The sequence below is a fragment of the Truncatella angustata genome (genome assembly GCF_020726525.1).
Source record: "Truncatella angustata strain MPI-SDFR-AT-0073 chromosome Unknown BKA67scaffold_5, whole genome shotgun sequence".
NCBI lineage: Eukaryota > Fungi > Ascomycota > Sordariomycetes > Amphisphaeriales > Sporocadaceae > Truncatella > Truncatella angustata.
In genome coordinates, this window is record NW_025763385.1 from 228,652 (window position 1) to 251,095 (window position 22,444).

The following is a 22,444-nucleotide window of genomic DNA, read 5'->3' on the forward strand; positions in this document are numbered from 1 at the left end:
CGACACCGGGGCTATCGAAGCGTTGCTGAACCTAACCGGGTGTGCCACGACGTGTTGGTCACTAGGTTTGTGACAAAAACATCTCTAGTCCAGGGCAAAGGGTTCACGCGCAGGACGATTAGAGTTTATAGTAGGCTTTAAGCCCTGAACTGAAATTCGGAATTCTGGACTCATGGCCTCATTCCACTTTTGGAAGCAGTTGGCAAAGGTATTGATGTGGATCATTGATAACAAGTGCAGAGCAGAATTAGGTATCGACAACTAGGTCTGCTCCTGCATAATGAAGAGCTGTCTGTATACCGAAAAAGACGCCAAGGCAATCGACTAGATAATGTCTCACTAGGTAATGATGAGGCGAGGGTCGCATAGTCGGCATCGTGACTATTCTTTGCGGCGCTCGGGAATGGCAGTCACTCTAATGCATACTGACCCACGTGCTGTCTGAGGGTGTTATTTCGCGGTTATAAGATTCACGAATCGTCTATGAAGAGATGTTTATTTTTGCTGATCATCTCAGGCACTCTTCGCTACAATTCAGCCAAGACGGTCTTCAAAGCCGGCAATCTCCCTCTCACCGACTACTCACCCGAAAATCGTCTTTCGATCACAACGTCGACGACATGCACTTGTCCACGCTTTTTTTTCTCGCTGCTGGTGCTTTGGCCGCTCCGCAAGCTGAGCCTTCAGCTGGCGCATGGAGCGCGGCGCCGCATGTCCTTACCGCTTCCGCTCCCGCAACGACCTTCGCGACCTCGTTCACTGGCGTATTTGCTGCCCCGTCACGTACTTGGTCCTCACGCCCTGCCAGCTCCGCGCCACCTGTGACTTTCGTAGTGGCCCGACGGGTCTTCACCCCGGACGCTGCGAAATGGAACTCCACGTCTGCCTGGCCCAGCAGTGAATCTGGTGCTCCACATAACTAGGCGTGGCATCTCTGTGGGGGAACTGATGATGGGAGACAACGGACTGTTCGATTCAGACACTCATTCGTTTGATTATTTCCCGCTCTAGACAGGGTTTTTGGTTGGGGGAAAAAGGGGAAGGGTCGTTGGGGCCGGCCCTGCCTAGAGTGATGGTGTTGCATCTTCTCAACTTATAATAAACAAGTACACGCACATAGAGTCTCAATATATTACATGGCTTCAGTTCCCGGTTGGAATTCGCTTGTATCGTCTCGCCTTGTGTTTTTGGATAGGCTACACTACACCCGGTGGCCTGCAAGCAGTTTCTGCACCTCTTTTGAAGTCGAGCCGGCCAATGCCTTCCCAGATAATGCTTGTTCGAGCAGTTCGTCAATGCGTGCCAACTCGTCGGCAAACAGAGCCCGGTCTCTCGCACCATCCCCCAAGACTTTGGCTTTGTCGAAATCTAGAATAATGAGGTCTTTGATATGTGAATTAGTGAGATATCAAACAAACAAGCAAGGAAAAGACCCGTACCCTTTTTGCAATCGGCAGCATTCTTACGCAGGAACACATTATTGAAGCCAACTTCCGGCCAAATGGCATGGTTGATATGGTCACGATGCAGGATCCTTATACTGTGCAAGTCCGCAAGCAGCTTCTTAAAGTCAACCGCCAACTCTTCTGTGACATCTTCTTTCCTGAGCGCCTCAAGTCCGGGAAAGTACTCAAAAAGGATACTGTGACATGTCGACGGCCCCGTCTCGCCAGCAACCCATTGCCCGCAGGTCAGATTCGCTCTTACTGTCATGGTACCATAGCACCGCGGCCAGCGAACAGCCCCTAGGTTGTGGTTCGCAGACTGTAGCATAGCATCGCATGCCGCCTCCGCGTCTGGGACAACCGATGTGCGACTGAGCTCTATATTCGCCGCCAAATCTGCCTCGTAGTCTACTTCATTCGCGCGCGACTCTGGGAACTTGCAAGAATAGCAGTTAGTTTGCCGTTTTTGTCAATAACATCATATGCACCACAAGTTATAGGGGTGTAAGCTTACAATCTTGAGCACATAAACCCCTTGCGCGGATTCACTTGTCTTGGAAGCGACGCGCCTTGACTTCCTATCCCGTGCCGCCTTGACAGGTCTACGGACCTCCACTAGATAAAGGCTGGCGCGCTTCCGCCCGGCCCCGTCGTAGATCAGCTCAACGACCTTATATTCAATCAACCCGGTGAGGTTAAAGACCACCTCGGGCGATGGTTCTTTCCGTTTCCTTGCCATCTTGCGTTTGGCACTCTTTGACGATGGCCCTTGCGTCTCGACGCGCGTATGAGTGTGCTCCTGTTGTTGCTTCGCCGCACGCAGACAGGCAGGCTTGGCGACCTTGTTCAGCTGGGTGTGCCGGGGTTAGCACACCCCTCATCATCGCAGGATAGTGACTTTACAAGCAAGTTTCAAAAGACCCCGACGACTGTGGGTGCTTTGATGGATGAACGATTTCATTGCTGGGCGGCTTCATGGCCATTTTAAGATTCACAGATATTCTCATTGTTGGTAGCTGAGTAAGGTGTCGCATATATTACATAATATTAAAGTACTTATCATTCAAATTATGGCAGTATCCGAAGCAGTGATCGATAAGTTACACTGGATACGATAGTGGTTAAACGACATCTACTGGGCGCCATTGATTCCATAATATTCATGATGTAGTTCCTTGAGAATCAGTCGGGTATGTTCCAATGACTACGGCACTGATGGCCCTTGGAACGGATGTGCCATGGAAATATCCGCACAATTAATGACCCAGGCGTCGGGTTCATCAGCGTGCAAATGGCAACTGCAGATATTGTTGTGCGACTCTATTGTTGCTTCCATTTAAGGGCACATCTGTCTAACGGTCTAGCTATGTGATAATAGTGTTGACGTGGAATCCTTTGAAGTCACATTGCCTTTGGTTCGTGCTTGAAGTTGCCGCTCAACATAAATATGGAAGAGTTCAGCAGAAAGTTGGCCATATCGTGATTGGCTCGAAGCTGGAACTTTATATCTCAACGACCTACCTGTATGAGACGATACTGATCTTACAAAATCCAAAGATGTGATTTGGGCAAGCGCCACATGCTGCCAGCCGCGAGCAAACGAGTTTGACTCTTATGGAATCCAAACATTGAATTTATCCCATATATTACTCAGGAAGTCAACGCTGGTCGTTACCACTGAAAGGTAGTATGATACTGCTTCTTCCTTGAGGAGTTCTCTCGGCAGTTGATATGGAAAGAGACGTCATTCCAGGGTAGTTATCTTCAGGAAAAGATATTCGGGAAATAAGAGAGAAAGTGACACAATAATCGAACGCATACGGTTTGTGATCGTCTATACTCGCACTTGATCAATCGGCTTGGAAATGCAACAATAATTCATCGCACTTGCCACATATACTATGTAAAGTTTTAGTTAGTTCTCGCTACACATGGAGGGCAATTCTGGCCCTTGACAAGACAATAAGCGACAAGGTATAAAATAATAAACTTTTAGTGAGGGGTGCGTCAAGTTTAAAAATGGGTTGAAAGACTGACAGAAATGTGATTCAAAAGTTGAGGAGGAAGGTCTATGATGGGGCAAGTGTGAACAGCCGCGCCACTTGATCGAGGCTAGATGACCAAGTGTACCGTCAGTATGCATGTGCGAAAGACGGCGGTCGATCATAGCTGTTGTTAGCTGTGTAGATCTATGTTAGTCTAGTGCAAAATTAGTAAGGTCTGTACACACAGCGGGCTTTAATAAACTTGATTGAGATCTGGAACTAAAAGTGAAAGTTTAGTGCCAAATGGGTAATGGTCATCAAAGTCGGTTAAGACTATAATGTGGAATTAGCATTGCCGCATGTATGAAAACGACTATCTAGCCGCACGGCTCCACAATCTTGTTGGTAACCTTAAACATTGTTTAAACAAATAAATCAATATGGTACCAATGGAGATCCCCCAGGTCTGCCTACACTTGCTGCTAGACTTGATCACTTATTCAGCATTCTGTTGTTCTGAGCTGTACCCCTACAGCTTCTGTTGTTTTCCTTAGTCAAATCGTTATGCTTCGATAAATCTTTGGAAGTTTATGCGTTTCTAGCACATAGAAATTCGGAGATGATATACAACATTAAATTTCTGTCCATTTTTGCTCATGAGCTGCCCAGCTTGTCCAACACCTGACTGCCCTTCTGTTGAATCTTCTTCCGTATCGTAGGTGGGTATTTATAGTTTACAGGACTCTCAGATCCAACAAAAATAAAGGTGTCATAGATCACGCATCCAACCAATGATCCAACCAGCGTTGCGGCCCACGGGCCGTAGAACCACCAAGGATCAGAGAAGACGTTGGCCTCGCGATAACCGATGGCATACGCAATGACCCTGGGTCCGAAATCTGAAGCTGGGTTGAGCGCGGAGCCGATGTTAAATCCGAGTGTCATCTTGAGAACAGAGACAAGAAGACCAAGTACTGCGGGCATTATTAGCTTTGAGCATTATACAAACAATAATCACTGGTAAGACTTACCAAAAGCGTGCATTCCGGCACCAGGTGGATTGTTTTGGTCGTCGCCAAGGGCAAAGACAACGATCATCATGATAGCAGAGCCCACAGACTGGTTCAAGAACGCATTCCCTGGCGAAACCCAAGTTTGAGGTGTCGAGAGGAAAGCTTTTGAAGAGTGCAAAAGTGTAGGATCCACATTGTGCATCGTGTCGTAGAAGACACCGTATGCCAGTGCTCCTGCCACAATCGCAGCAATGAACTGAACTATGACGTAAATGAGGCACTGTAACCACGGAAACCCACGAAATACGGACAGGCTAATGGATATCGCAGGGTTCATGTGTGCACCAGAGACGCCGCCTCCGAGATACACGCCAAACATCCATGCAAATCCCCAGGCCCAACAAGAAGTCTCATATGATCCGTAAGGTATCGCTTGGTCCTGAGAAAGGAAGACTGACAGCGTGCCCGACAGTCCTAGGAAAATAGCAACGAGTGTCTGAGAAGTCGGGTTAGTATAATATTATGCGAGTAAATTTGGTCATCATACCGCTAGGAACTCAGCAAGAGGCTCTGGGTGCTTCGCTCGGACCTTTGCCCACCAATTTCTGTACTCGTCGGGGTTTTTATCTTCATTCACAACATCGTCGTGCTCTCGCTTGCCTAGAGGTTCGCCGTCGATTTTGAATTCCGGTTGTGTGTTGTCGGTGTTTGATGGGCTATGCGAGCCCTGGCCGTGGGTGTAGTCAAAGACAGGCTGGCCTCCAGCATTCCGCCCGCCCCCGTGGTCTGTGCCAGCAACAGTCGTCCTGGCGCCCTGATCTCGGTTGATTGGTTGGGTCGATGGACTCCTCAGGTGTTGCTCTGACCCCGACTTATCTGATTGTAGCTCGCCTCTTTCAGCAAGCTCCTCATTTGTGAGGCCTCGTCCGTTTTTGTGCTTCTTTGATCCACGCGCTATATGTGGCAAGGGACCACCCAAGCTAAACACAGGCTTGTCCTTGCTTTTGTCGTGCCAAGGGTTTTGTTTTATATACTCATCATCAATCCAGCTGAGACGTTGAGTATCAGGTTGGCTTGTCAGAGTCCCTTGGTGTGATTGCTGGTCACGGTCTCTCCGGCCAGCGGTATAGGCACTCGCAGCAAATGAACTGAAATTTTGGCCCCTGTGCAAGTTCAAAGCCGGTCTAGCGAGTCGATGGTGAGTTGCACTACCAGGACTCTGGACTGGCTCGCTGCCAGATTGATGGCTTTGTTCACGGAGCGTATTGGTCGGTTGAGACATGTCTAAGTATGAATGAAGAGATCAGAGTAGGAAGAACGACAATAGTGTAACGCGCAACCAGTTAATAATGAAGGCGGCCGGGCCTATAAAAGCCAATGCAGCCTCATCACCGATTCCATAGTTTATCTTGATCTTCGCCATGCGTGGAGCCCATCCAGCTTCTAGCACCAAGGCAGGGCCGAGTGTTTGGGTACCGTGCCCCGATGTTTCTGTCATCTCCATATTTCCGGGCGGGCTCCGGAGTCATTGTAGCAATCATTATGCTTGTTATTCATACGTCGTGGTGGTAAGGGTGATATCATCGGTAAGGCTTAACGGAGCATAGACTCCTGAGCGCGCTCATTGCGTTGAGTCTCACATATGCGTTCAATGATACGAATCACGAATCCACCGTCGAGTGCTGAAGAATCTGCTGTTGGCTGCCATACCCACCTTATGTATGATTCAGATGTAGAACAGCGGGATCATAACTGGGTCAGAATCAACGTCTTCGGGAAAAGCAATGGAGCCGTCGAGGTCTAAGTTTTCTAAAGTCCCCACTATATTGGCGCAAGTGGCGCAACAGCCGGACATTAAGGTCCGACTGTATGTCCGCTTATGGCACATCCTAACGACTAAACTACGTCATATCCGCAAGTTTCAAATTATTATAGAATATTGCGAGTATGCTTGCTGGGCGTGAAATAAAGTTGTCATTGATATCACGTCCGGAACAACAGCTCAGCCATTGTTGGGCTAATGCGGCAAGCTTGCCGGCCTAGTAAAACTCCTTGCTGCAATATTACGGATCCCTACATAGGCATAATAGCGTGGCGGGTTGGCATCCCGGGCCTTGGACAAGGTTCGCGTGGGGCTCTGAGATACAGTGCGGATCGTCATCCAACATGGCGCAATCTGCAGCTTCAATGTTGGCCTTGAACACGATAACGAACTGTTTCCCTAAACAAGTCCCAACAAGTCGAGCTTACAATCTATAGTGAACTCTCAGAGTTATGAGCTCAATATTGACTTACGTGCATTGTAGGTGGAACACCACAAGGCCATGTCCCAAAGCTGTTAAGAGGCAGACCAAGTTAGGTTTATCGGAAATGGCAAATGCGGATTGACCAACAGCCTACGCTGTAGCAACCAAAAACATTTGTTGTTCAGCAGCGTTTCTTCATGGAAGCACCCAAGAGATAATCACACTGGTAAAGTGGACATCTAGACATAACGAGTAACAACAACGGGCTTCAGCTATTATCTAAATTGATAGAAATCTGAACGTGATGCGCACATCAAGGTGTATTATTCACAAATGCTCGAATTGAATGTCCGAGTCAGGTAACATAGGCGATTATGAGAAGAGATAGACGGACAGAAATAGTTAGCAAGCTTAACTAATAGTTCGTCATCCATATTGAAGGAGTCGCAGTCTCTTCAGGGCACTCGCGACATAGGACAAGCTTGGCAATTTAATACAACCAGTCTCATGCGTTTTGTGTCTGTTGAATGCATCGTGAGCTGTTCGTCAAAAATAAAGAATCAGTTTATCTGGAACGCAATTTCTCATGAATGCTCTTAAATATATAATTGCTTCCGTAGTGGCTAATTAAGTCAAGGCACTGTTATCTCCGAACTTTTGATGTGTGTCTATTCGGTGGTCGGGCAAGTCGGGATACAATGCACCTAAATACCGACCGGGCTATTGACGTTTAAGTTAATCACTAACTACCAATTCTATGGCGCTAATCAAACCCCCCCATGGGGTTCTCAGGCCAATGGACGTCGCCCAGCAGATTCCTTTTCCGTTAATCTGAACAATGCCTCTTGCAAAACATCGGTGCTGAGTTCTGTACCTGAATGTCCCTTCCTTTGCACCGTACCACCGTGGTACATATCTGAGATATTTCTGAGTCTCAATTCGCTCTTTCTCGTGGCATTCAGGCATTCGCGTTATGCCGGCGTTCACTCTCGATAATGAGCATCTTTCAAGTCAAACAGACCAAACTTATCAGACCTCCAAAAGGGGAAGTCCTGTCTGATCAGAAACGACCTCCTAATATTAAATATGTTTACACACTTACTTCTTTCATCTGTCTCGGCTCTTTTCTCTTCGGATGGAATCAAGGTGTATTATCCATGATTATCGCTGATGCCAGATGGTTGAAGATCATGGAGCCTGCCAACGATTGTGGGTTGCCTGACTTCCAGCACTACACAAGGTTGACTTAAAAGCTTACTGGTCATAGGGACCATCGGTTTCGTCGTGAGTATCTACAATATCGGCTGCGCCTTTGGGGCCATGACGGTTGGCTTTTTGGCAGACTCTGTCGGTCGAGAACGAACGATCTCCCTGGTGAGTCTAATCAATTGCATCTTCCCTTGCATCGTCCTTGTCGTTATGTCACTAACCTGCACTGGAGGCGAGTATTGTCTTTATAACTGGAGCGTTGCTACAGGCCGCCTCATACACGGTAACACAAATGGTGAACTATATTCATCTCTCCTATCTATGTTGTTCTAACCATACTCGCAGACTCTTGGCCGTTTAGTGCTAGGCGTTGGTGTTGGGGCTTACTCTGCAGGAGTCCCGCTGTACATCACAGAAATTGCACCGGCTGCGATCCGTGGGCGGATTGGAGCCATCAATCTGATGATTCTATGTTTCGCCGAGATGGTAGTATTCTTCGTGGTGTACGGGTTCTTTTTCATGAACTCCGATAACTGGTGGTGAGTAATGGGGCCAAGTTTCTATCAAAGCCACATTAGATGGAATGTCACTAACAAGCACCAGGCGGTATCCAATCACAATACAAATCTTGCCTGCGATAGTGCTTGCAGTGGGTTGTTGGATATGGGTTCCCCCGTCACCCCGGTGGCTTGTCGCACAAGACCGGTATGATTGTGCGCATGAAGTCCTATCACGATTGCATGGGACGGACGTTGCGGATTTTGAGATAAAAGAGATTCGTGAGTCCCTATCTATCGAGGATGCATCATCGCAGGGCACATGGGCAGATATGCTCAAGGGACCCGTGCGCTGGGTGACGTTCCTTGGTACCACCATTCAATTCTTGCAACAAATTACTGGTACAAACTCCATTTTCTACTAGTGAGTATATTTCGGCCTCCCCCTGATCCCGTTGCTCTTACTCATTGCAGCAATAGCGCCCCGACCCTCTTCATGAGAGGTGGCCTCACAGCCGAAGCTGCGAATTTAGCAACGGCTGGAGTTGGCGTTGTTCTGTTCTTCTCGGCTTGGATACCAGTTGTGTATTTCGATAGACTCGGGAGAAAGACGTGGCTTCAGATCGGCACGGCTGGTATGTTTGGTGCTTTGATTGGGATAGCAGCGCTACTGCGCCACGCGGAAAGCCACCCTGGTAGCCCAACCAACAACGCTATTGTGGCATTCCCCTACTTGTTCTACACTTTCTTCAATATGAGTTGGAGCTCCGGTAGTTGGACTTACGCCGCGGAGATCTTCCCAATCTCACTCCGAGTAAGTGCCAGATTGGTATTTGTTGAAGTTTACTACTGGTTCGGCTGACATCGGAATAACAGGCAAAGGGCAATGCGTTATGTACGGCATCGTTGTGGATATCAAACTTCATCGTGGCACAAACGACTCCGCCGATAGCCAGTGCTATCGGCTGGGGGCTCTATATCTTGTTGGCATTTTTCTGTTTGATTGCTTTCCTTTTCGTGAGATATGCGCTCGGTAAGTAAACATGATCCTGATGGAAATGATCTGCAGCTGACTGGCCGGTAGTTGAAACGAAAGGTCGAACACTTGAAGAAATGTCCCATCTTTTTGGTCTGAACGATGAGGCAGCAAAACAAGATCATGAAGACTCAGAACGAAACGGTGAGTGTGAGTATAAATACATTTATGATATTTACTGATGTTGCTATAGAACTCCTTCGTAATAGCTTAGACTCCACTCGCGAGACTGACGAGTAGGAATTACCTGAGGAGCAGAGATTCAATACGACTACCAACGATGGATTTACCTAGAGGACGTGAACTTCACGATTTAGTGCAAGAAACCTGAATCGTGACCCCTACATGCGCTAAATCGCAATATTCTATCGTCGTGGTCGCTCGTAGCAATGGCTTTTGTCGACATTACATACCCGACTCCCTATCACTCTCCGTGCTGCAATCTATACTGGTTGGTGGCAAAAGATGAACCATAATCTGGCAAATTTCTTCCTTATATAAAATTTAAACATATATGCTCGAAACTATAACAGAACTCAATCTCATCACCATCTTAGACACCATGGAAACCATATCTGAATGACCAGATGCAACGACAATTGCGCTGCTGATTCCTACATTATGTCGACGACGATGGCAAGTGGGGCTGCACATTTGAAGGATGTACTCTGGCGAGCGGCAATGCTGTGGCTAGTGGTCGAGCCAGTCTACTTCAATTGTTTAGCACCCCCGAAGCTTGCTCCCATGCATCGTAGTTGACGCAGTAAGACATGACTTCCATGGTCTCCTCATCTTTTTTTCAACACGTTAGCCCGAATTATCGTGATACTAGGAGAGTAATATACTCACAACTCGGCCTGGGTGCTGCCGGATCATTTGGGGATCGCCCGTTCCGTCGCGTGAAATCTCGGATCCGCTCCACGCGCTCCTTGCGGCAGTCTTCCCAAATCTTCAGCTTAGCAGGTATATCGATTGCTTCCGTTCCTAGTGGCAGGAGCGCTGCCAGTGCTGCCGAATCCTCGATGGCCATAGCACCGCCTTGGCCCATGAAGGGCAGGAAGGGGTGAGCTGCGTCTCCAATCAAGACCAGGCTATCCTTATGCCAAGTCGACAAAGTTTCCATGTCCAGTAGTTCCCAGAGCTTGAGTTCAGAAACTGGTGCATCTTGAATGAGCCGTTGCACCATGGGCCCGAAGTCCTTGAAAGCCTCCTGCAAATGTGCCCTCGAGCCGGGAGTGTTCCAATCTGTTTTGTGAGTGAACAATTAGCTTCAATCTGCATGCTGGGGTTAGAATATTCTACCCGAATTAGTGCCGCTCTTGCTGGCTACGGTAGGAACGAATGCACCGAAATTCGAAATTGTGTGGTCAGAACAAGGATAGTAGATGATTCGCCGATCATCAGAAACCCATTCGACGCAATGGTTTCTCTTCTTGCTGAGCTCCACGGTGTCTTTATGTTTCGCCAGGTCTTCGTTGGGCGCTATCCATCGATAGCAAGCCATGTTGGTTGAGAACGGCTTCGTGGTCGAGTCAATGAACGTCCTTGTCCATGACTGTCATCGAGATCTTAGAGTCAGATTTCTCCAGCATCGAACAGAAGTGATAAAAAGTCAGACCTGGGAATGCTTACATGAACGCCATCCGCTCCGATCACCATATCTCCCTTATATGATTGCCCGTTATTGAGCGTCACGGTCGCTGTACTTATGTCAAGGCCGACAATTTGGCAAGCGAGTTGCAACTGGACGGGGATGCCTAGGCCTTCTTTGGATAGTGCTGTATCCTTCAATGCAGAATGCAGTTGGGCACGATGCATCAAATACCATTCCTAAGGGCATTTTAGTATTGAGAGTCACTTTCTTGGATGCTTTCGAAATGTCAACTGACCCGTTCTTCGGAAAAGTCACCTAAACTCTTGAAAGTTCCATCGATATGGTCGCACAACGAGAACTAGTAAGTTTAGAACCAAGTATATCAAGCGAGAAACCTAGATCTTTTGATATTTCTTACAGCTTTCATCAGCGTCCCTCCATAATCCTCAGGACTCACACCCAGTCTGCGAAGCACCCTGCTACAGTTGGGAGCAGAGTGGATGGCGGCGCCAATCTCCGCCGAGAATTTTGACCTTTCAAACAGCTACCTTTGCAATTAGCACGAAACATAGAACCGGCGAATGCATTTCCGTGGCCGAATGATTGGATGAGTTGCATACCGTGACCTGGTGGCCTTGTCGCCGCAGAGCCAGTCCTGCAGATAGGCCTCCTATACCAGCGCCCACAATCAGGATGCGTAGCGCCGAAGGCTCTGTGGAAGATCCCATGGCCAGCGTCTATGTTGAGTACCGTGTTGCTGCCGTAATAGTGTAAATTTGAGCCAAGCGCTCTAGTCTAGTCTAGTCTGATGCAGATTCTAGGCAAGGCGTATAGTAGAGATCGACTCGAGCCGTTCCGTAAACTGGTCGGATGCTTGTTGTAATTATACTTTCGCCAAACGTGCGCTAGATCTGCGTGGCATAACCCCCTATACTTTTATAGTGGGCATCGTTGGCGAAGATTGGTGTGATCCGGCGATCATTTGGTTACTAAGCGGCATCTTTGAAAAGCGCGAGCCTTCCGAGCTGGGTGAGATGAAGGATATAACAGACGGCGGTCGGACCTTTAAACTATTCTATGCGGCCATAACGGCGTTGAAGCGTCCGATAAAATCATGGATTAGTGGAGTATCGGTGGTTGACTTGGAACACCGATAATGTGAATTCTTTAAACAAAATATTTTCAGTCTAAACTTTATTTATAACACTATAAATAACTTTCCCGATTGATCCCGTGTAGGAGATGATCACAAGAGTTGACCGCCTCGATAGATGCCAGCCAGTGTTTGACTCTTGCAATTGAGGATTAGTTGACTGACAGGAGTCATGTCCACTACATAGTGCAACATTGCCAACGTTTGACCATCTAATTTCAAGTGCCAACCGTTTTAGCGGATGTTCAAAATGCGTAGTCTAAGCGGATAAAACCCAATTGATTCAATGATGCGCGATCAGCGTCCCGGTCTAACTTATATATCCCTAATGAAAGAGACGAAGTGCAATTTCACAGATTATTTCCGGTCGCGGGATTTTGCTTTAAACGTGTACAAATATCTGGCCGCTAGTTAAGTCATTTTAGCCTTTCCATCCTTATTCGTATCCTCCCGCTTTGCCTTGACAGCCCGATCTAATATCGCATTGTCGCTCGTCAGTATTCTCATCACCTCGCTTCTGTCCAGTGCCTTGCGCCCGCTCGTCGCCACAACTCTAAAGACGGCCGGGCTCAGCAACCTTTTTGTGCACAGATCATACAGTTCGCGATCCTCCCACCAAAATTTCCAGGAAGCTATGTTGAACAGACCGTTGCACTTGCCACCGAATGTTTCAAAAATGCCTGTTCCCGCCATCTCGTTGAGCCACGGGAACAAGTCTCCAAAAGGGATTGTGCCCGAATAAAACGTGGTTCCGTCGTCAGGCAGCCTGTGCTTCTTCGCTAGCGCCAGGCGATGGGCAGTATGTTTCTTATGCCAGTTTATCATTTCGTGGTATGGAGGAAGTGTGCTGCGACCGCGCCAGACTTGAGACACAGCCATGACTTGGAGCTCGAATTGCAAGAAGCCCGGAAAGAAGGTAGCGCCTTGACCAATAAAGGCGAGGGATGTTTGTACTTCGGAGTCCGGGCTGAGCGGGAAGATATTCTTGTACAAATGCGGATTCTTGCCTGGGCCTTCGGGGTACGGCTCGTATGGGGTCCTATCTGCGGAATTTCCAGGCCTAGGAATCAGGTCGCTTGGTAGGCAATGGTCGTAGCCGGTACAATACAAGATTGTGTCGATATCTTCAAGAACTCGCCCATTCGTTAACACCACGGTCCTCGGGCCAGTGATCTCCTGCACTGCAGCTACGGGCTCTGCGAATCCGGACTTAAGGTATGGCCAAACGGTGTCGGCCATCAACGGTGTAGCGACTGCCATTGACGGACGAGGTTTCAGGCCCCAGCTTTCTGGGATATCCCCAAAATTCTTGTCCGAAATATAGCCAGCTACTTTGTCAACAAGCCAATACCAAAGCGATGGGCAGTTACTATCCATGAAGCTTTGAAGCATGACGACAGGAAGTTTCATCGCGGCATCACTTGGTACACCTGAACCAGTATATCGTGGGACGAGAAGCAAGCCTTGACGGTGGCTCAGGTACACCTGCTTTGCGGACCCAGATAGCGCGTGGGTCACATCTTGCGCTGTCGCATGTATACCAAGGATCAAGACATTATGTCCCTCGAACGGTTCAGACCCGTGAAAATTGATACTGTGGAGCACCTGTCCGCCAAACTTTTCTAGACCTTTCAGTTTGGGCCACCGAGGGCTGCAAAAACTTCCCGTCGCAATGCAGATGCGATCAAAGTACTCTCTGGTTTCATCCCCGTTTTTAAGGTCTTTCACCGTTATTTCCCATTTGTCGTTTGTACGGATGATGTTGCTCACACGGCAGCTTAATTTGACCCTCCGGCGGATGTCAAAATGATCTGCGTAGTCGTTCAGATATTTGTGCAGCTGCGCCGCCGTGGGATAGACGTCGGCCTCTTCAGAGAACGGATAGTCTGAAATGGCGGTCCGGAACTTGCTGGTATTAAAAATGGTCGTCGAATGGACTGAAAGGCTGTCATCGTCCGATTCTTTCCACAGTCCGCCTATGTAAGGGCGAGCCTCGAAGCCTGTCACGTCGAAGCCGTCTTCTTGGAAGTTCTTCAGAGCCATGAGCCCAAGAGCGCCAGCGCCTATAACTGCTACTCGTGACATGGCCGCGCTGGAAAAGATGATCTGGCAACGTGGTTCTGAAAGTATAAGATTATTCTATCAAAAGTCTCTTTGGTCGTCGCGGCGCTAAATTTGTGCCGAGGTCCAAGAGATATTCAATATGAGTTGAGAAAGAAGCACTTGTAGCTGCCCTCGATTGCTTGGTTCAACCGATACTGGACGGTCCACACGAAGTTTTGAACAGAACTGATGCAGACCATTCCTGCGAATGTAAACCTGCGGACGTATGGGATACGACAGTTTATAAACTACCTTTCCCCCTGCCTAGCAATACATAGTGCTTACCTGCAAGTTCAGCCCGGCCGTATATCGTATAAGTGGAGTGTTGACATGCTAACCTGAATGGTGGTAAGCTGACGTTGCAGGGGCTCGTAGTGGGCGCTAAGTGGTCGCTGGTCAAGTCTACAGCCAATGTTACCCGCGAGGATTCCAATCGACTTCTCTAAGTTACCTTAAAACAGCAGTTCCTACTAGGGAATTTCCTACCTATCAATAAAAGCTACAGGACTGCCAGCCTTTCCCGAACAGCCAAACGGGAACAAAATAAATCTGGAATAAGTCAAATGTCTCTCACTAACACGCATTGCTTTCAACAAGCACGCAACTTTCAAAATAGAATCCCCAGTGCAGTTAAGATTCCTGAGCCACTCATCCTCGACATTCAGTCGAGGTAGAACCGTTGATGTGGGCCTGCTGAGTATCATGTTGTCAGGTGGGACGTCCCAATCAGGTTTAGTGTACGAGGGAATCTGTCAACAATCATACTATAATTTAGTATCGTTTGTAAACTAGCATGCAGATCGTGGGCTCTGAGGCCTAGAGGTGGTTAGGCGCACAACTTGATTACTAGGATCGATCATATCAACGAACTCCTAATATGTTACGGCCCGGGTAAAATCACATGTGCGCCAAAGAGGTATGAAATAGGAGACGATAGTTTTGTCATTTACTGATCGATCTCTCCTATATGGTGTGCACATGGTATTCATACGGTACGGATCATCAGGAGATTCTAGGCCACAAGGCGTCGCGATGCTTTCAAGCGTAAGTTGCATATATTTAGAATGCAAAAACCTGACAGAATCATTCATTATACCGCACAATTTTCGATAACCAAGTCACGCAACCTCCGGTCGATGTTAAAAGCTGCAAAACTTGGATATGCGGATGTATTATACTGCACCAATTCGCAACAACACCAAAGGCAGGTAGGTTTGACCTAGCAAACTACAATCAGAGTTATTATCACACAGCTCTGCCACATTTTAGGCAAATCTTGTGTCCTCAGAATCCAAATGATTGGCCTAGATTTGCGTCACGGTGGGTTGCCTTTTCAAAAATATCGTCATATTTCGGGCAATTTCATCTGCTCGAACCGTACGCTATTTCTAGATTTAACAGCATATTCTTGCTTCACGTCTCATAACTAGCGATGATTACTGTTATCTTCATTTTAGGTGTCTCTTCCGGTATCAACAGCTTCTTGCAAAGTGTCTTTGGCAAAAGCGAACGATGGAGTAATCAGTTGTAACCACAATGCTGATGATGCCGAGCCCAGATCGTTCCCTGCTGCAGGGGAATCCAAGCTTATATTTGTCACAATCGAGTCCGCCTCTTTTCCGAGCCAGAAAATGCAATCAAGGAGACCGGTGCAACTGACATCAATCAATCTACCCATTCAATCACTAGAGGCTGCGGACCTAGATATGGCATGATATGTCTTCGAGTGGATACTTTAAGACCCTGTGCCTCTATTAAGGCGCTGAAGCGGCTCCTGAAGGAAATAAAATGGCCAAATGGGTACAGATCAGGACCGCGATTGCCTCACTATGACCTATGGAAGCTTTGGGCCTAGCGTTGCAGCATTTTATAGCACTAATCATCCGGACGTATTGCGAGGATGAACCTGAGCGTCTGAACTTGCAAAAGTAGTACCAAGGATTGACCTCAAGGTCTGCCTACTGTGGGAGGAAGTGTCTTATAGCTTTGCGTTGTATCCTGGGCAAATGATGGGCCGTTTTCCAGTCGAGGTATCCAAGTTGATAAGAATCAGTCTCGTTCAAAAAGAAAAAAGAAAAACAGAAGGGAATGGTTTATCCGCATGGGATTGGAAAAAACTCCCGACACCGAGGACAACATTGCAGAATCCATCATCAAAACAGTAAGCTTCTGGGCATCCAAACCCCCATTCCCACGTGAGCACGATTTAAATGAAACAATGGTCGAAAATGCATTCCCAGAGAGACTCCTGGCAAGTTCTTTGATGTAATAGACGGTGCCGCTATCCGTTGGTGATGATCGGCGAAAGCGAAGAGAGCGTATCGCCCTCGGAAGTTTAATTGACAGGGAGCACTCATAGTATATTCTGTTCTAATTTACCGTCCCCGAAAGCTATCGGTGCGTCTAAGACTAGAGAAGTTGATTTATTCTCCGAGCAAACTTTCTGAATCTTGAGAGAAAAAAATACCACGAAACAAATGCAAATATTTCGAGCGCGTTTCTTGTCGATGTAGCCTACCACCGTGATCACGCACTTGTTGCCTTGTAAGCTTAGCAATAACGACTCTTCAGGACCTGCCAAGATAGTGCACGTAAACCGTATATGCTGGTCCGCTGTCTCGGGATTTGAATTTGTAGTTAGATGAGCCAAATCACTGCGGGCTCCAATTGCGTCTGCGTTTGCGTCTGCGTCCGTGCCGGCATTTCAACGCAGATGGATAATGTTCAACTCTTGTCGGCTGAATGTTGATTGTGATGACCAAGTTTCGGATATCCTCTCGGCTTCAAGCTCGCAGCCGATACGTCCGATATATGTAAGGTTGCCGTGTTGCCGCCATTATGGATGTGCTACGTTGCCATCTGTCTTGGCATCTTCATCTCTTTATAACACTTCTTCGTCTAGTGGACATCCTCAGATCAGTACAGCAGGCATGCGTAAGCATTAACAAGCTTTTTTGGCCCTGGTATACCAAGTCAGCAAGTACCCATCATAACCCAGGATCCATGGTCGGCAGCTTTATTGATTGGCAGCAACGACTGCAAAAGTCTCATGCGGAATCTCTTGGCACTGGTGGACGTCGTCACCTCCAGAACTAGTCGCGACAGCCGCACTCTGTATCACTGGGGGTCTCGGCATGAATCCGCAGAGCCTCCTGAATTTTTAAGATAGTGGAGTGCAAATACGTATACAGCGAGGGGCGCAGGGAGTAGGCAAGGAGTAATAAGCAGGGAGTAGCGTGGTAATTTCCAGAGACGAGACCCAATTGCCTAGTTAGTCTCTCGACACAACTAATCTTTAGTGGAGCAATACACCCGTGCTGTCAGGAAAAGGCTTGTGAAGCCTCGAGGCTTGGCCATTCCCGACAGATCGAGACAGACAAACTTGGCCATCTGACCCTTGTTCTCTCTTGATCTAAGCCATTTTCATCAGCGCCACTTTGTTTCATTCTGTATGTTTCTTGAAGTCGTTGCAGCGTTATGCGGCATTGGCCGCAATGAACTCGTCATCCCTGCTGAGCTAAAAACGGCCTTGCCAGAAGTCTAGCCACTAGTCTAGATCCCGTTGCCTGTATGTAGATTCACGATGGACTCAAATAACTATATGCATATATATATATATAGTCTGAAGTATGTAGTTCCTATCATTGAATTTTTTTTTAGCTGTTCCATTCTTTACTATATTTCTCATCGCTCGCTTCGTTCGGACCATTGGTGTTTCATTTTTGACTGATTTTGGCATCTCGCATGCGGTATACCCATTGTCGCACACAATACAAACAACTTTTTCTATTTTCTTTTCACCATGAAGACCGCTGTTGCCGTACTGTTGATAGGTACTACCACTGTCGCATCTGCGGCTTGCGTTGGGGCGCCGACCCCAGCAAAATTGGCTGCCGCCGCGTCTATCTCTGACCGACCAACATTCTTCAACAATACATGTACGGCTGACAACCTCACTATCCGAAAAGAATGGCGCAACTTGGCCGCAGAGGAGAAGTCAGCTTATCTCGAAGCCCAAAACTGCCTAATTGGACTTCCGGCGGGGACATCGTTAACCGGTGTCACCAACCGTTTCAGTGACCTCCAGGCGCTGCACCGCGATAAAACCAACACAACAATCAACGGAGTCTATGTTGGCGACATTATTCACAGTGTTGTAGGTTACCATAATTTCTGACCATCACACTTGACATGACTAATCCTGGTGAAAGGGACAATTCCTTCCCTGGCACCGATATTATATCCACGTACACGAGACCATGTTGCGGAACGAGTGCAACTACACGGGCCCCATCCCCTGGTGGGATGAGGCACTTGACTCGGACACTGGCAACGCATTCCGCTCCGAGATGTGGAACTCCGATGCATTTGGTGGTAACGGCACTGGCTCAGATCTCTGCGTCGTCGATGGTGCATTCGCAAACTACACCGAGCACATTGGCCCCGGCTTAACGGACACGGATTACTGCCTTGACCGAGCATGGGACAACGCCTGGGCCATTCGGACCACCGACTCCGCTGCCGTCCGAAACTGCTCCCGCCATGATGACTATGAGAACTTCTGGCGCTGCTCCGTCGATGCGGCCAGCTCTCATAAGGGTATGCATACCGCTGTAGGAGGTCTCGTAAGTATCAGCCAAAGGGGTTCCACAGCAATCTGGCGGCGAACTAACACATCCGACAGATGGGCGATAAGGACACTTCTCCCGGCGATCCGATCTTTTTCCTTCACCACTATTACATCGACCGTCTGTGGTGGCAGTGGCAGACAGCCAACCCTGACTCTCGCATGTACGATATTTCCGGCACGACCTTCAACCAAACGTACCTTACTGAGACCGGAAAGGATGCACCGGCTGCTACAGAGGCGACCCTGGACTATGTACTCAACGTCGCTGACATCTTGGACGACGTTGTCATTGAGGATGTCATGAACGCTCAGAACGGTCTGCTGTGTTATGAGTATGATTACTAGGCGACTGATGATGATTTACCAACATTATCGTGCACTCTTCATTGTATATAATTTTCCACACTGTGCATAAACTTACCTAGAACTCATAAATGTCCATCAGCCATACCAGGCTGCAGCGCGAAGATGGGCTTCGAAAAGAAAGAAGAAGAAGAAAAGTCGACTTTATGTTTAGAAGAGACAATCTAGCAACTTAAAGGACGAGGATTTTCCGTTGACAAACAAGTTTTCCTATATGGCAAAGCCAGCAGCAACCCATCTACTTAACCGCGGCTGTTTCCCACGTGGTCATGGTTGGTACGGACGAGCTGCGCCATGGTTTCTACGAGCAATGATTTATCTCCAGCCTGACGTGTTCGATTATCAGGGTTGATAATTATCGTTTAATTATAAAGTCGTCGACACTACACGACTTTGGTGATTATGCACTACGCAGCAGCTATTGGCTGTCCCCAATCGTTGCACTCAGCGATTCCAGCAAACTTGAGGAGGCCAATTGAAGTTCCAGGCTCTTGACGGATGCATCTGCTTGGATGATTGAGATGATACACGATACAACCGATCATGTCAAAATAATGACAGCTACCCAAACGATCCACCACCGATGACGGTTCCGTCTGTTCGCCCGTAATTATTTCCAACTATCTGTGGGTGCGACGTATATCTCTTCGTACTACATAATCAGTAATTATCAATGTGCACTGACGAAAAATTCTAACAACTGTCTTTCACTGGTCATACTCAGATACTTCGTAACAATTGGTTTGTTAGGAGATATCCATAGTTTCTTATTCCGTCGTTCAAGTATCAAGTGGTCTCGTCCTGGGTTCAAACGTGGATGTGAGTTCTTTGAATATAGTGTTAATTAGCCCTCTTAGCGGCATTTGATCGCCCAACTCAATGGCTAACTTGCGAGTCCAGTCTTCCTCCTCCGCATCACAAACATTAATTATTAGCCACACACGTAGGGTAACATCAATGACCCCCCCCCCCCCTCCCTTCCTTTCTACAATGGCAGACGTATCTGTTAAGGGAAGCGGTGTTTTATTGCCTCTTCTTATGTCTTTTTTTCTGGCTGTCTGTCTTCGAATAGACCATCTCCAGAACGTATATATTGTCATCGTGCGATGCAACTTCCAGCTCAGAAGATGTGTTGCTCATGCGGGAATGCTAATTTGTATAAAACCGAGTTCCTTTGGTAATGTGCGAAGAAGTTATCCCAAAGCTCCCTTTGGTCGGGACAATACAGAGTATAAAAGAATGCAGCCACAATCTTCCATTTCATGTCCTCATTTAGAGGCCTGAATGTACTAGACCCTATTCTCACTCACCAGACAGATAAGTTTCCTATGCCTGAATTGTATAATTTGGAGACATAACGCATGTGAGAAGTATTCCCCATTGACTCGATTTCGCGCGTGAGGCTGGAAATGATAAGTTGGACGCAGACCAAGTTCGGAGGCTGTGTAGTAAGACGCTTGTGATTCATTATGCAGACTGGAGGGGTGACACGCGGCTTATTCGCCCGACTTCCCTTGAATGAGGCAGTCTGTGCCTCTGGCTTCCACCTTGGTTGCACACATCCAATCGGTGGTGATGCGCAACGCGTTACAGTTGGTCCAGCTCCATGCGAAGCGACACATCCGCGCGCTCTTCTGCTATCAAGCCGAGACTCAGTCCGGCCCCATCATCCTATCTATCAACCAAAGCGTCCACTATCTCAGAATGTCCCCCGTACATGCTAGAGCGGGGATTATATGCAGTGCCGAGGAATTCTTTGCAATGCAAGCATGTCGAGGTTTGGAAAATCATGTGTCGATTGGAAAATTCTCTGAGACATCAATTCAAAACCAAGGCAAATGTAAAATACACAGTATCCATTGAATTCATGTTTGCCGGAACCTCCCAAACCAATCTGAATCCTGTCGTTCTCGTAGTGTGTTGTCATGAAAGACGGTAAACACAACTTACGAAGATTTCGAACGGCCAGAAATGGTAGGGCGATTATGAATATGATGAGATGATCGTTGTCAATCGTATTCGTATTCAAGAGCTCGCTGATTCTCCATCACCAGCACGGATTGGTAGCCGGATTGGTACTCTCATGGTTACTTCATTGCGTTTCTTCGTCTTCTTTCGAAACGCCGCAGACGCATTGTCATAGATTTAATGAACAATGAGGTCACCGAAACAGAAAGCTGTCCCGGGTACGCACACTCGAACAAAACTATCTCCGAGTATACAAGCACTACTGGCCAATCAACACAAGCCAGTCCGGATGCAATGGAACTGAACGGTAACGAAGTCTTGCATGGCGCAAACCAGGACTCGCTTCATCAGATATCATTCACCTAAATGAGCGCTACTAGACAAATGCCTCATGCCAATGATGCTGTTGTAGAACTGGAATCACACCATGAGCACCCATCATATTTGGAATTTGGTTCAAGTGCTGGGGAGATTCGGTTGAATGCACATCCGCGTCAACAAACACCACGGTTTAGACTGCCTGATAACGAAATGTGTAATAACGACTGGAAAATGGCTGATGCAAAACCATCGAATGGCTTCATTGGCTTTCCCAGATTGATGGGAAATAATTCGCTCGATGCTAGCCCAATAGCAGGACACGAAGTAGCAAGATACAATCACCACAATGCTTTAGAATAGCGTAGTTGCTAATTTAGGCAACTCCCGGTAGTTCGAGGTCGTGGGTGATCAACTCCAAGGCCACATATTCGCGATGCCCACCCTTACTCTACTGGCCTATAATGATGTTGCCCATCGAGAGCATGTTTGATTATATCCGTCGTGAAACACGAGCTAGAAACGTGTCCATCCTGTTCGATGACGACAAGAAGTAAGGGGGTCTCAGCTAAATATCACAGAATCTACATTTGAGTGGTGTTTCTGTTTTGTCTCCTCGGTCCGAATACAGAACGCTATGAGCGAGTACCAATCTACACTGTTCCAGTATTTCCTGGCAAGTAGCTCATACAAAGATCTCCGGATGCTTCATCTTACTCCTAACGAATACATACAAATACAACATGGAATTGTTGGTTTGTCTTTTTGCAACAGATCACATCTGTAGCGTCACACCGGCGTGTATCACTGGCGCGGTGCAATGCCATTGCCTAACATCCCACTAACAATTTATCCCACTTCTGAATCCCCACTTGACATGTAGC

The 22,444-nt window shown here is 47.6% G+C and overlaps 9 protein-coding genes across 9 annotated transcripts; 5 read left to right on the forward strand and 4 right to left on the reverse strand.

The window, feature by feature from the left end:
• The first annotated feature begins 194 nt into the window (after nucleotides 1-194).
• Nucleotides 195-1,111, forward strand: BKA67DRAFT_566870 (uncharacterized protein). Its single transcript, XM_046102932.1, has 2 exons — nucleotides 195-628; nucleotides 676-1,111. The coding sequence occupies exons 1-2, from the start codon at nucleotides 484-486 to the stop codon at nucleotides 921-923; spliced, it is 393 nt and encodes a 130-aa protein (XP_045956828.1). The 5' UTR covers nucleotides 195-483; the 3' UTR covers nucleotides 924-1,111.
• A 41-nt stretch (nucleotides 1,112-1,152) lies between these two features.
• BKA67DRAFT_691919 (uncharacterized protein) lies at nucleotides 1,153-2,289 on the reverse strand. The gene is made up of 3 exons (XM_046109196.1): nucleotides 1,960-2,289; nucleotides 1,440-1,881; nucleotides 1,153-1,383 (listed from the first exon to the last, which is right to left on the reverse strand). Exons 1-3 carry the CDS (start codon nucleotides 2,182-2,184, stop codon nucleotides 1,202-1,204), a joined length of 849 nt encoding a protein of 282 aa, XP_045956829.1. The 5' UTR covers nucleotides 2,185-2,289; the 3' UTR covers nucleotides 1,153-1,201.
• Nucleotides 2,290-3,888: 1,599 nt separating this feature from the next.
• BKA67DRAFT_566874 (aquaporin-like protein) lies at nucleotides 3,889-6,225 on the reverse strand. Its single transcript, XM_046102933.1, has 3 exons — nucleotides 4,991-6,225; nucleotides 4,462-4,939; nucleotides 3,889-4,404 (listed from the first exon to the last, which is right to left on the reverse strand). Exons 1-3 carry the CDS (start codon nucleotides 5,723-5,725, stop codon nucleotides 4,085-4,087), a joined length of 1,533 nt encoding a protein of 510 aa, XP_045956830.1. The 5' UTR covers nucleotides 5,726-6,225; the 3' UTR covers nucleotides 3,889-4,084.
• Nucleotides 6,226-7,514: 1,289 nt separating this feature from the next.
• BKA67DRAFT_566878 (permease of the major facilitator superfamily) lies at nucleotides 7,515-9,984 on the forward strand. The gene is made up of 9 exons (XM_046102934.1): nucleotides 7,515-7,898; nucleotides 7,957-8,063; nucleotides 8,131-8,193; nucleotides 8,244-8,437; nucleotides 8,502-8,819; nucleotides 8,876-9,209; nucleotides 9,272-9,428; nucleotides 9,480-9,575; nucleotides 9,625-9,984. The coding sequence occupies exons 1-9, from the start codon at nucleotides 7,685-7,687 to the stop codon at nucleotides 9,669-9,671; spliced, it is 1,530 nt and encodes a 509-aa protein (XP_045956831.1). The 5' UTR covers nucleotides 7,515-7,684; the 3' UTR covers nucleotides 9,672-9,984.
• Nucleotides 9,879-12,068, reverse strand: BKA67DRAFT_293608 (uncharacterized protein). Its single transcript, XM_046096028.1, has 7 exons — nucleotides 11,646-12,068; nucleotides 11,444-11,569; nucleotides 11,321-11,383; nucleotides 11,064-11,261; nucleotides 10,734-10,986; nucleotides 10,281-10,676; nucleotides 9,879-10,223 (listed from the first exon to the last, which is right to left on the reverse strand). The coding sequence occupies exons 1-7, from the start codon at nucleotides 11,751-11,753 to the stop codon at nucleotides 10,144-10,146; spliced, it is 1,224 nt and encodes a 407-aa protein (XP_045956832.1). The 5' UTR covers nucleotides 11,754-12,068; the 3' UTR covers nucleotides 9,879-10,143.
• A 383-nt stretch (nucleotides 12,069-12,451) lies between these two features.
• Nucleotides 12,452-14,491, reverse strand: BKA67DRAFT_691923 (flavin-containing monooxygenase-like protein). The gene has a single exon (XM_046109197.1). The coding sequence runs from the start codon at nucleotides 14,261-14,263 to the stop codon at nucleotides 12,590-12,592; it is 1,674 nt and encodes a 557-aa protein (XP_045956833.1). The 5' UTR covers nucleotides 14,264-14,491; the 3' UTR covers nucleotides 12,452-12,589.
• A 757-nt stretch (nucleotides 14,492-15,248) lies between these two features.
• On the forward strand, nucleotides 15,249-15,996 carry BKA67DRAFT_536293 (uncharacterized protein; the record flags this gene model as incomplete). The annotated part of the gene is made up of 3 exons (XM_046100135.1): nucleotides 15,249-15,325; nucleotides 15,363-15,489; nucleotides 15,739-15,996. 3 exons carry the CDS (start codon nucleotides 15,249-15,251, stop codon nucleotides 15,994-15,996), a joined length of 462 nt encoding a protein of 153 aa, XP_045956834.1.
• Nucleotides 15,997-18,083: 2,087 nt separating this feature from the next.
• Nucleotides 18,084-19,256, forward strand: BKA67DRAFT_646632 (tyrosinase; the record flags this gene model as incomplete). The annotated part of the gene is made up of 3 exons (XM_046105915.1): nucleotides 18,084-18,437; nucleotides 18,493-18,906; nucleotides 18,966-19,256. The coding sequence occupies 3 exons, from the start codon at nucleotides 18,084-18,086 to the stop codon at nucleotides 19,254-19,256; spliced, it is 1,059 nt and encodes a 352-aa protein (XP_045956835.1).
• A 998-nt stretch (nucleotides 19,257-20,254) lies between these two features.
• BKA67DRAFT_566887 (uncharacterized protein) lies at nucleotides 20,255-20,617 on the forward strand. Its single transcript, XM_046102935.1, has one exon. The coding sequence runs from the start codon at nucleotides 20,265-20,267 to the stop codon at nucleotides 20,556-20,558; it is 294 nt and encodes a 97-aa protein (XP_045956836.1). The 5' UTR covers nucleotides 20,255-20,264; the 3' UTR covers nucleotides 20,559-20,617.
• The last annotated feature ends 1,827 nt before the right edge of the window (nucleotides 20,618-22,444 follow it).

Excerpts from the sequence above, each read along its gene's own strand:
- BKA67DRAFT_566887 (XM_046102935.1), top strand. The coding sequence starts at position 20,265 with ATGGCAGACGTATCTGTTAAGGGAAGCGGTGTTTTATTGCCTCTTCTT.
- BKA67DRAFT_691923 (XM_046109197.1), bottom strand. The coding sequence starts at position 14,263 with ATGTCACGAGTAGCAGTTATAGGCGCTGGCGCTCTTGGGCTCATGGCT.
- BKA67DRAFT_566874 (XM_046102933.1), bottom strand. The coding sequence starts at position 5,725 with ATGTCTCAACCGACCAATACGCTCCGTGAACAAAGCCATCAATCTGGC. Across the intron at positions 4,940-4,990 it reads CTCTTGCTGAGTTCCTAGCG|ACACTCGTTGCTATTTTCCT; the intron begins GTATGATGACCA and ends CCGACTTCTCAG. Across the intron at positions 4,405-4,461 it reads TGCCGGAATGCACGCTTTTG|TACTTGGTCTTCTTGTCTCT; the intron begins GTAAGTCTTACC and ends TAATGCCCGCAG.
- BKA67DRAFT_566878 (XM_046102934.1), top strand. The coding sequence starts at position 7,685 with ATGAGCATCTTTCAAGTCAAACAGACCAAACTTATCAGACCTCCAAAA. Across the intron at positions 8,064-8,130 it reads GAGAACGAACGATCTCCCTG|GCGAGTATTGTCTTTATAAC; the intron begins GTGAGTCTAATC and ends CCTGCACTGGAG. Across the intron at positions 9,429-9,479 it reads TTTCGTGAGATATGCGCTCG|TTGAAACGAAAGGTCGAACA; the intron begins GTAAGTAAACAT and ends ACTGGCCGGTAG.
- BKA67DRAFT_566870 (XM_046102932.1), top strand. The coding sequence starts at position 484 with ATGAAGAGATGTTTATTTTTGCTGATCATCTCAGGCACTCTTCGCTAC. Across the intron at positions 629-675 it reads AACGTCGACGACATGCACTT|CTGAGCCTTCAGCTGGCGCA; the intron begins GTCCACGCTTTT and ends CCGCTCCGCAAG.
- BKA67DRAFT_691919 (XM_046109196.1), bottom strand. The coding sequence starts at position 2,184 with ATGGCAAGGAAACGGAAAGAACCATCGCCCGAGGTGGTCTTTAACCTC. Across the intron at positions 1,882-1,959 it reads GGGTTTATGTGCTCAAGATT|TTCCCAGAGTCGCGCGCGAA; the intron begins GTAAGCTTACAC and ends TATTCTTGCAAG. Across the intron at positions 1,384-1,439 it reads TGCTGCCGATTGCAAAAAGG|ACCTCATTATTCTAGATTTC; the intron begins GTACGGGTCTTT and ends CACATATCAAAG.
- BKA67DRAFT_293608 (XM_046096028.1), bottom strand. The coding sequence starts at position 11,753 with ATGGGATCTTCCACAGAGCCTTCGGCGCTACGCATCCTGATTGTGGGC. Across the intron at positions 11,262-11,320 it reads GTGACTTTTCCGAAGAACGG|GAATGGTATTTGATGCATCG; the intron begins GTCAGTTGACAT and ends AAATGCCCTTAG. Across the intron at positions 10,987-11,063 it reads TCGGAGCGGATGGCGTTCAT|TCATGGACAAGGACGTTCAT; the intron begins GTAAGCATTCCC and ends TCTCGATGACAG.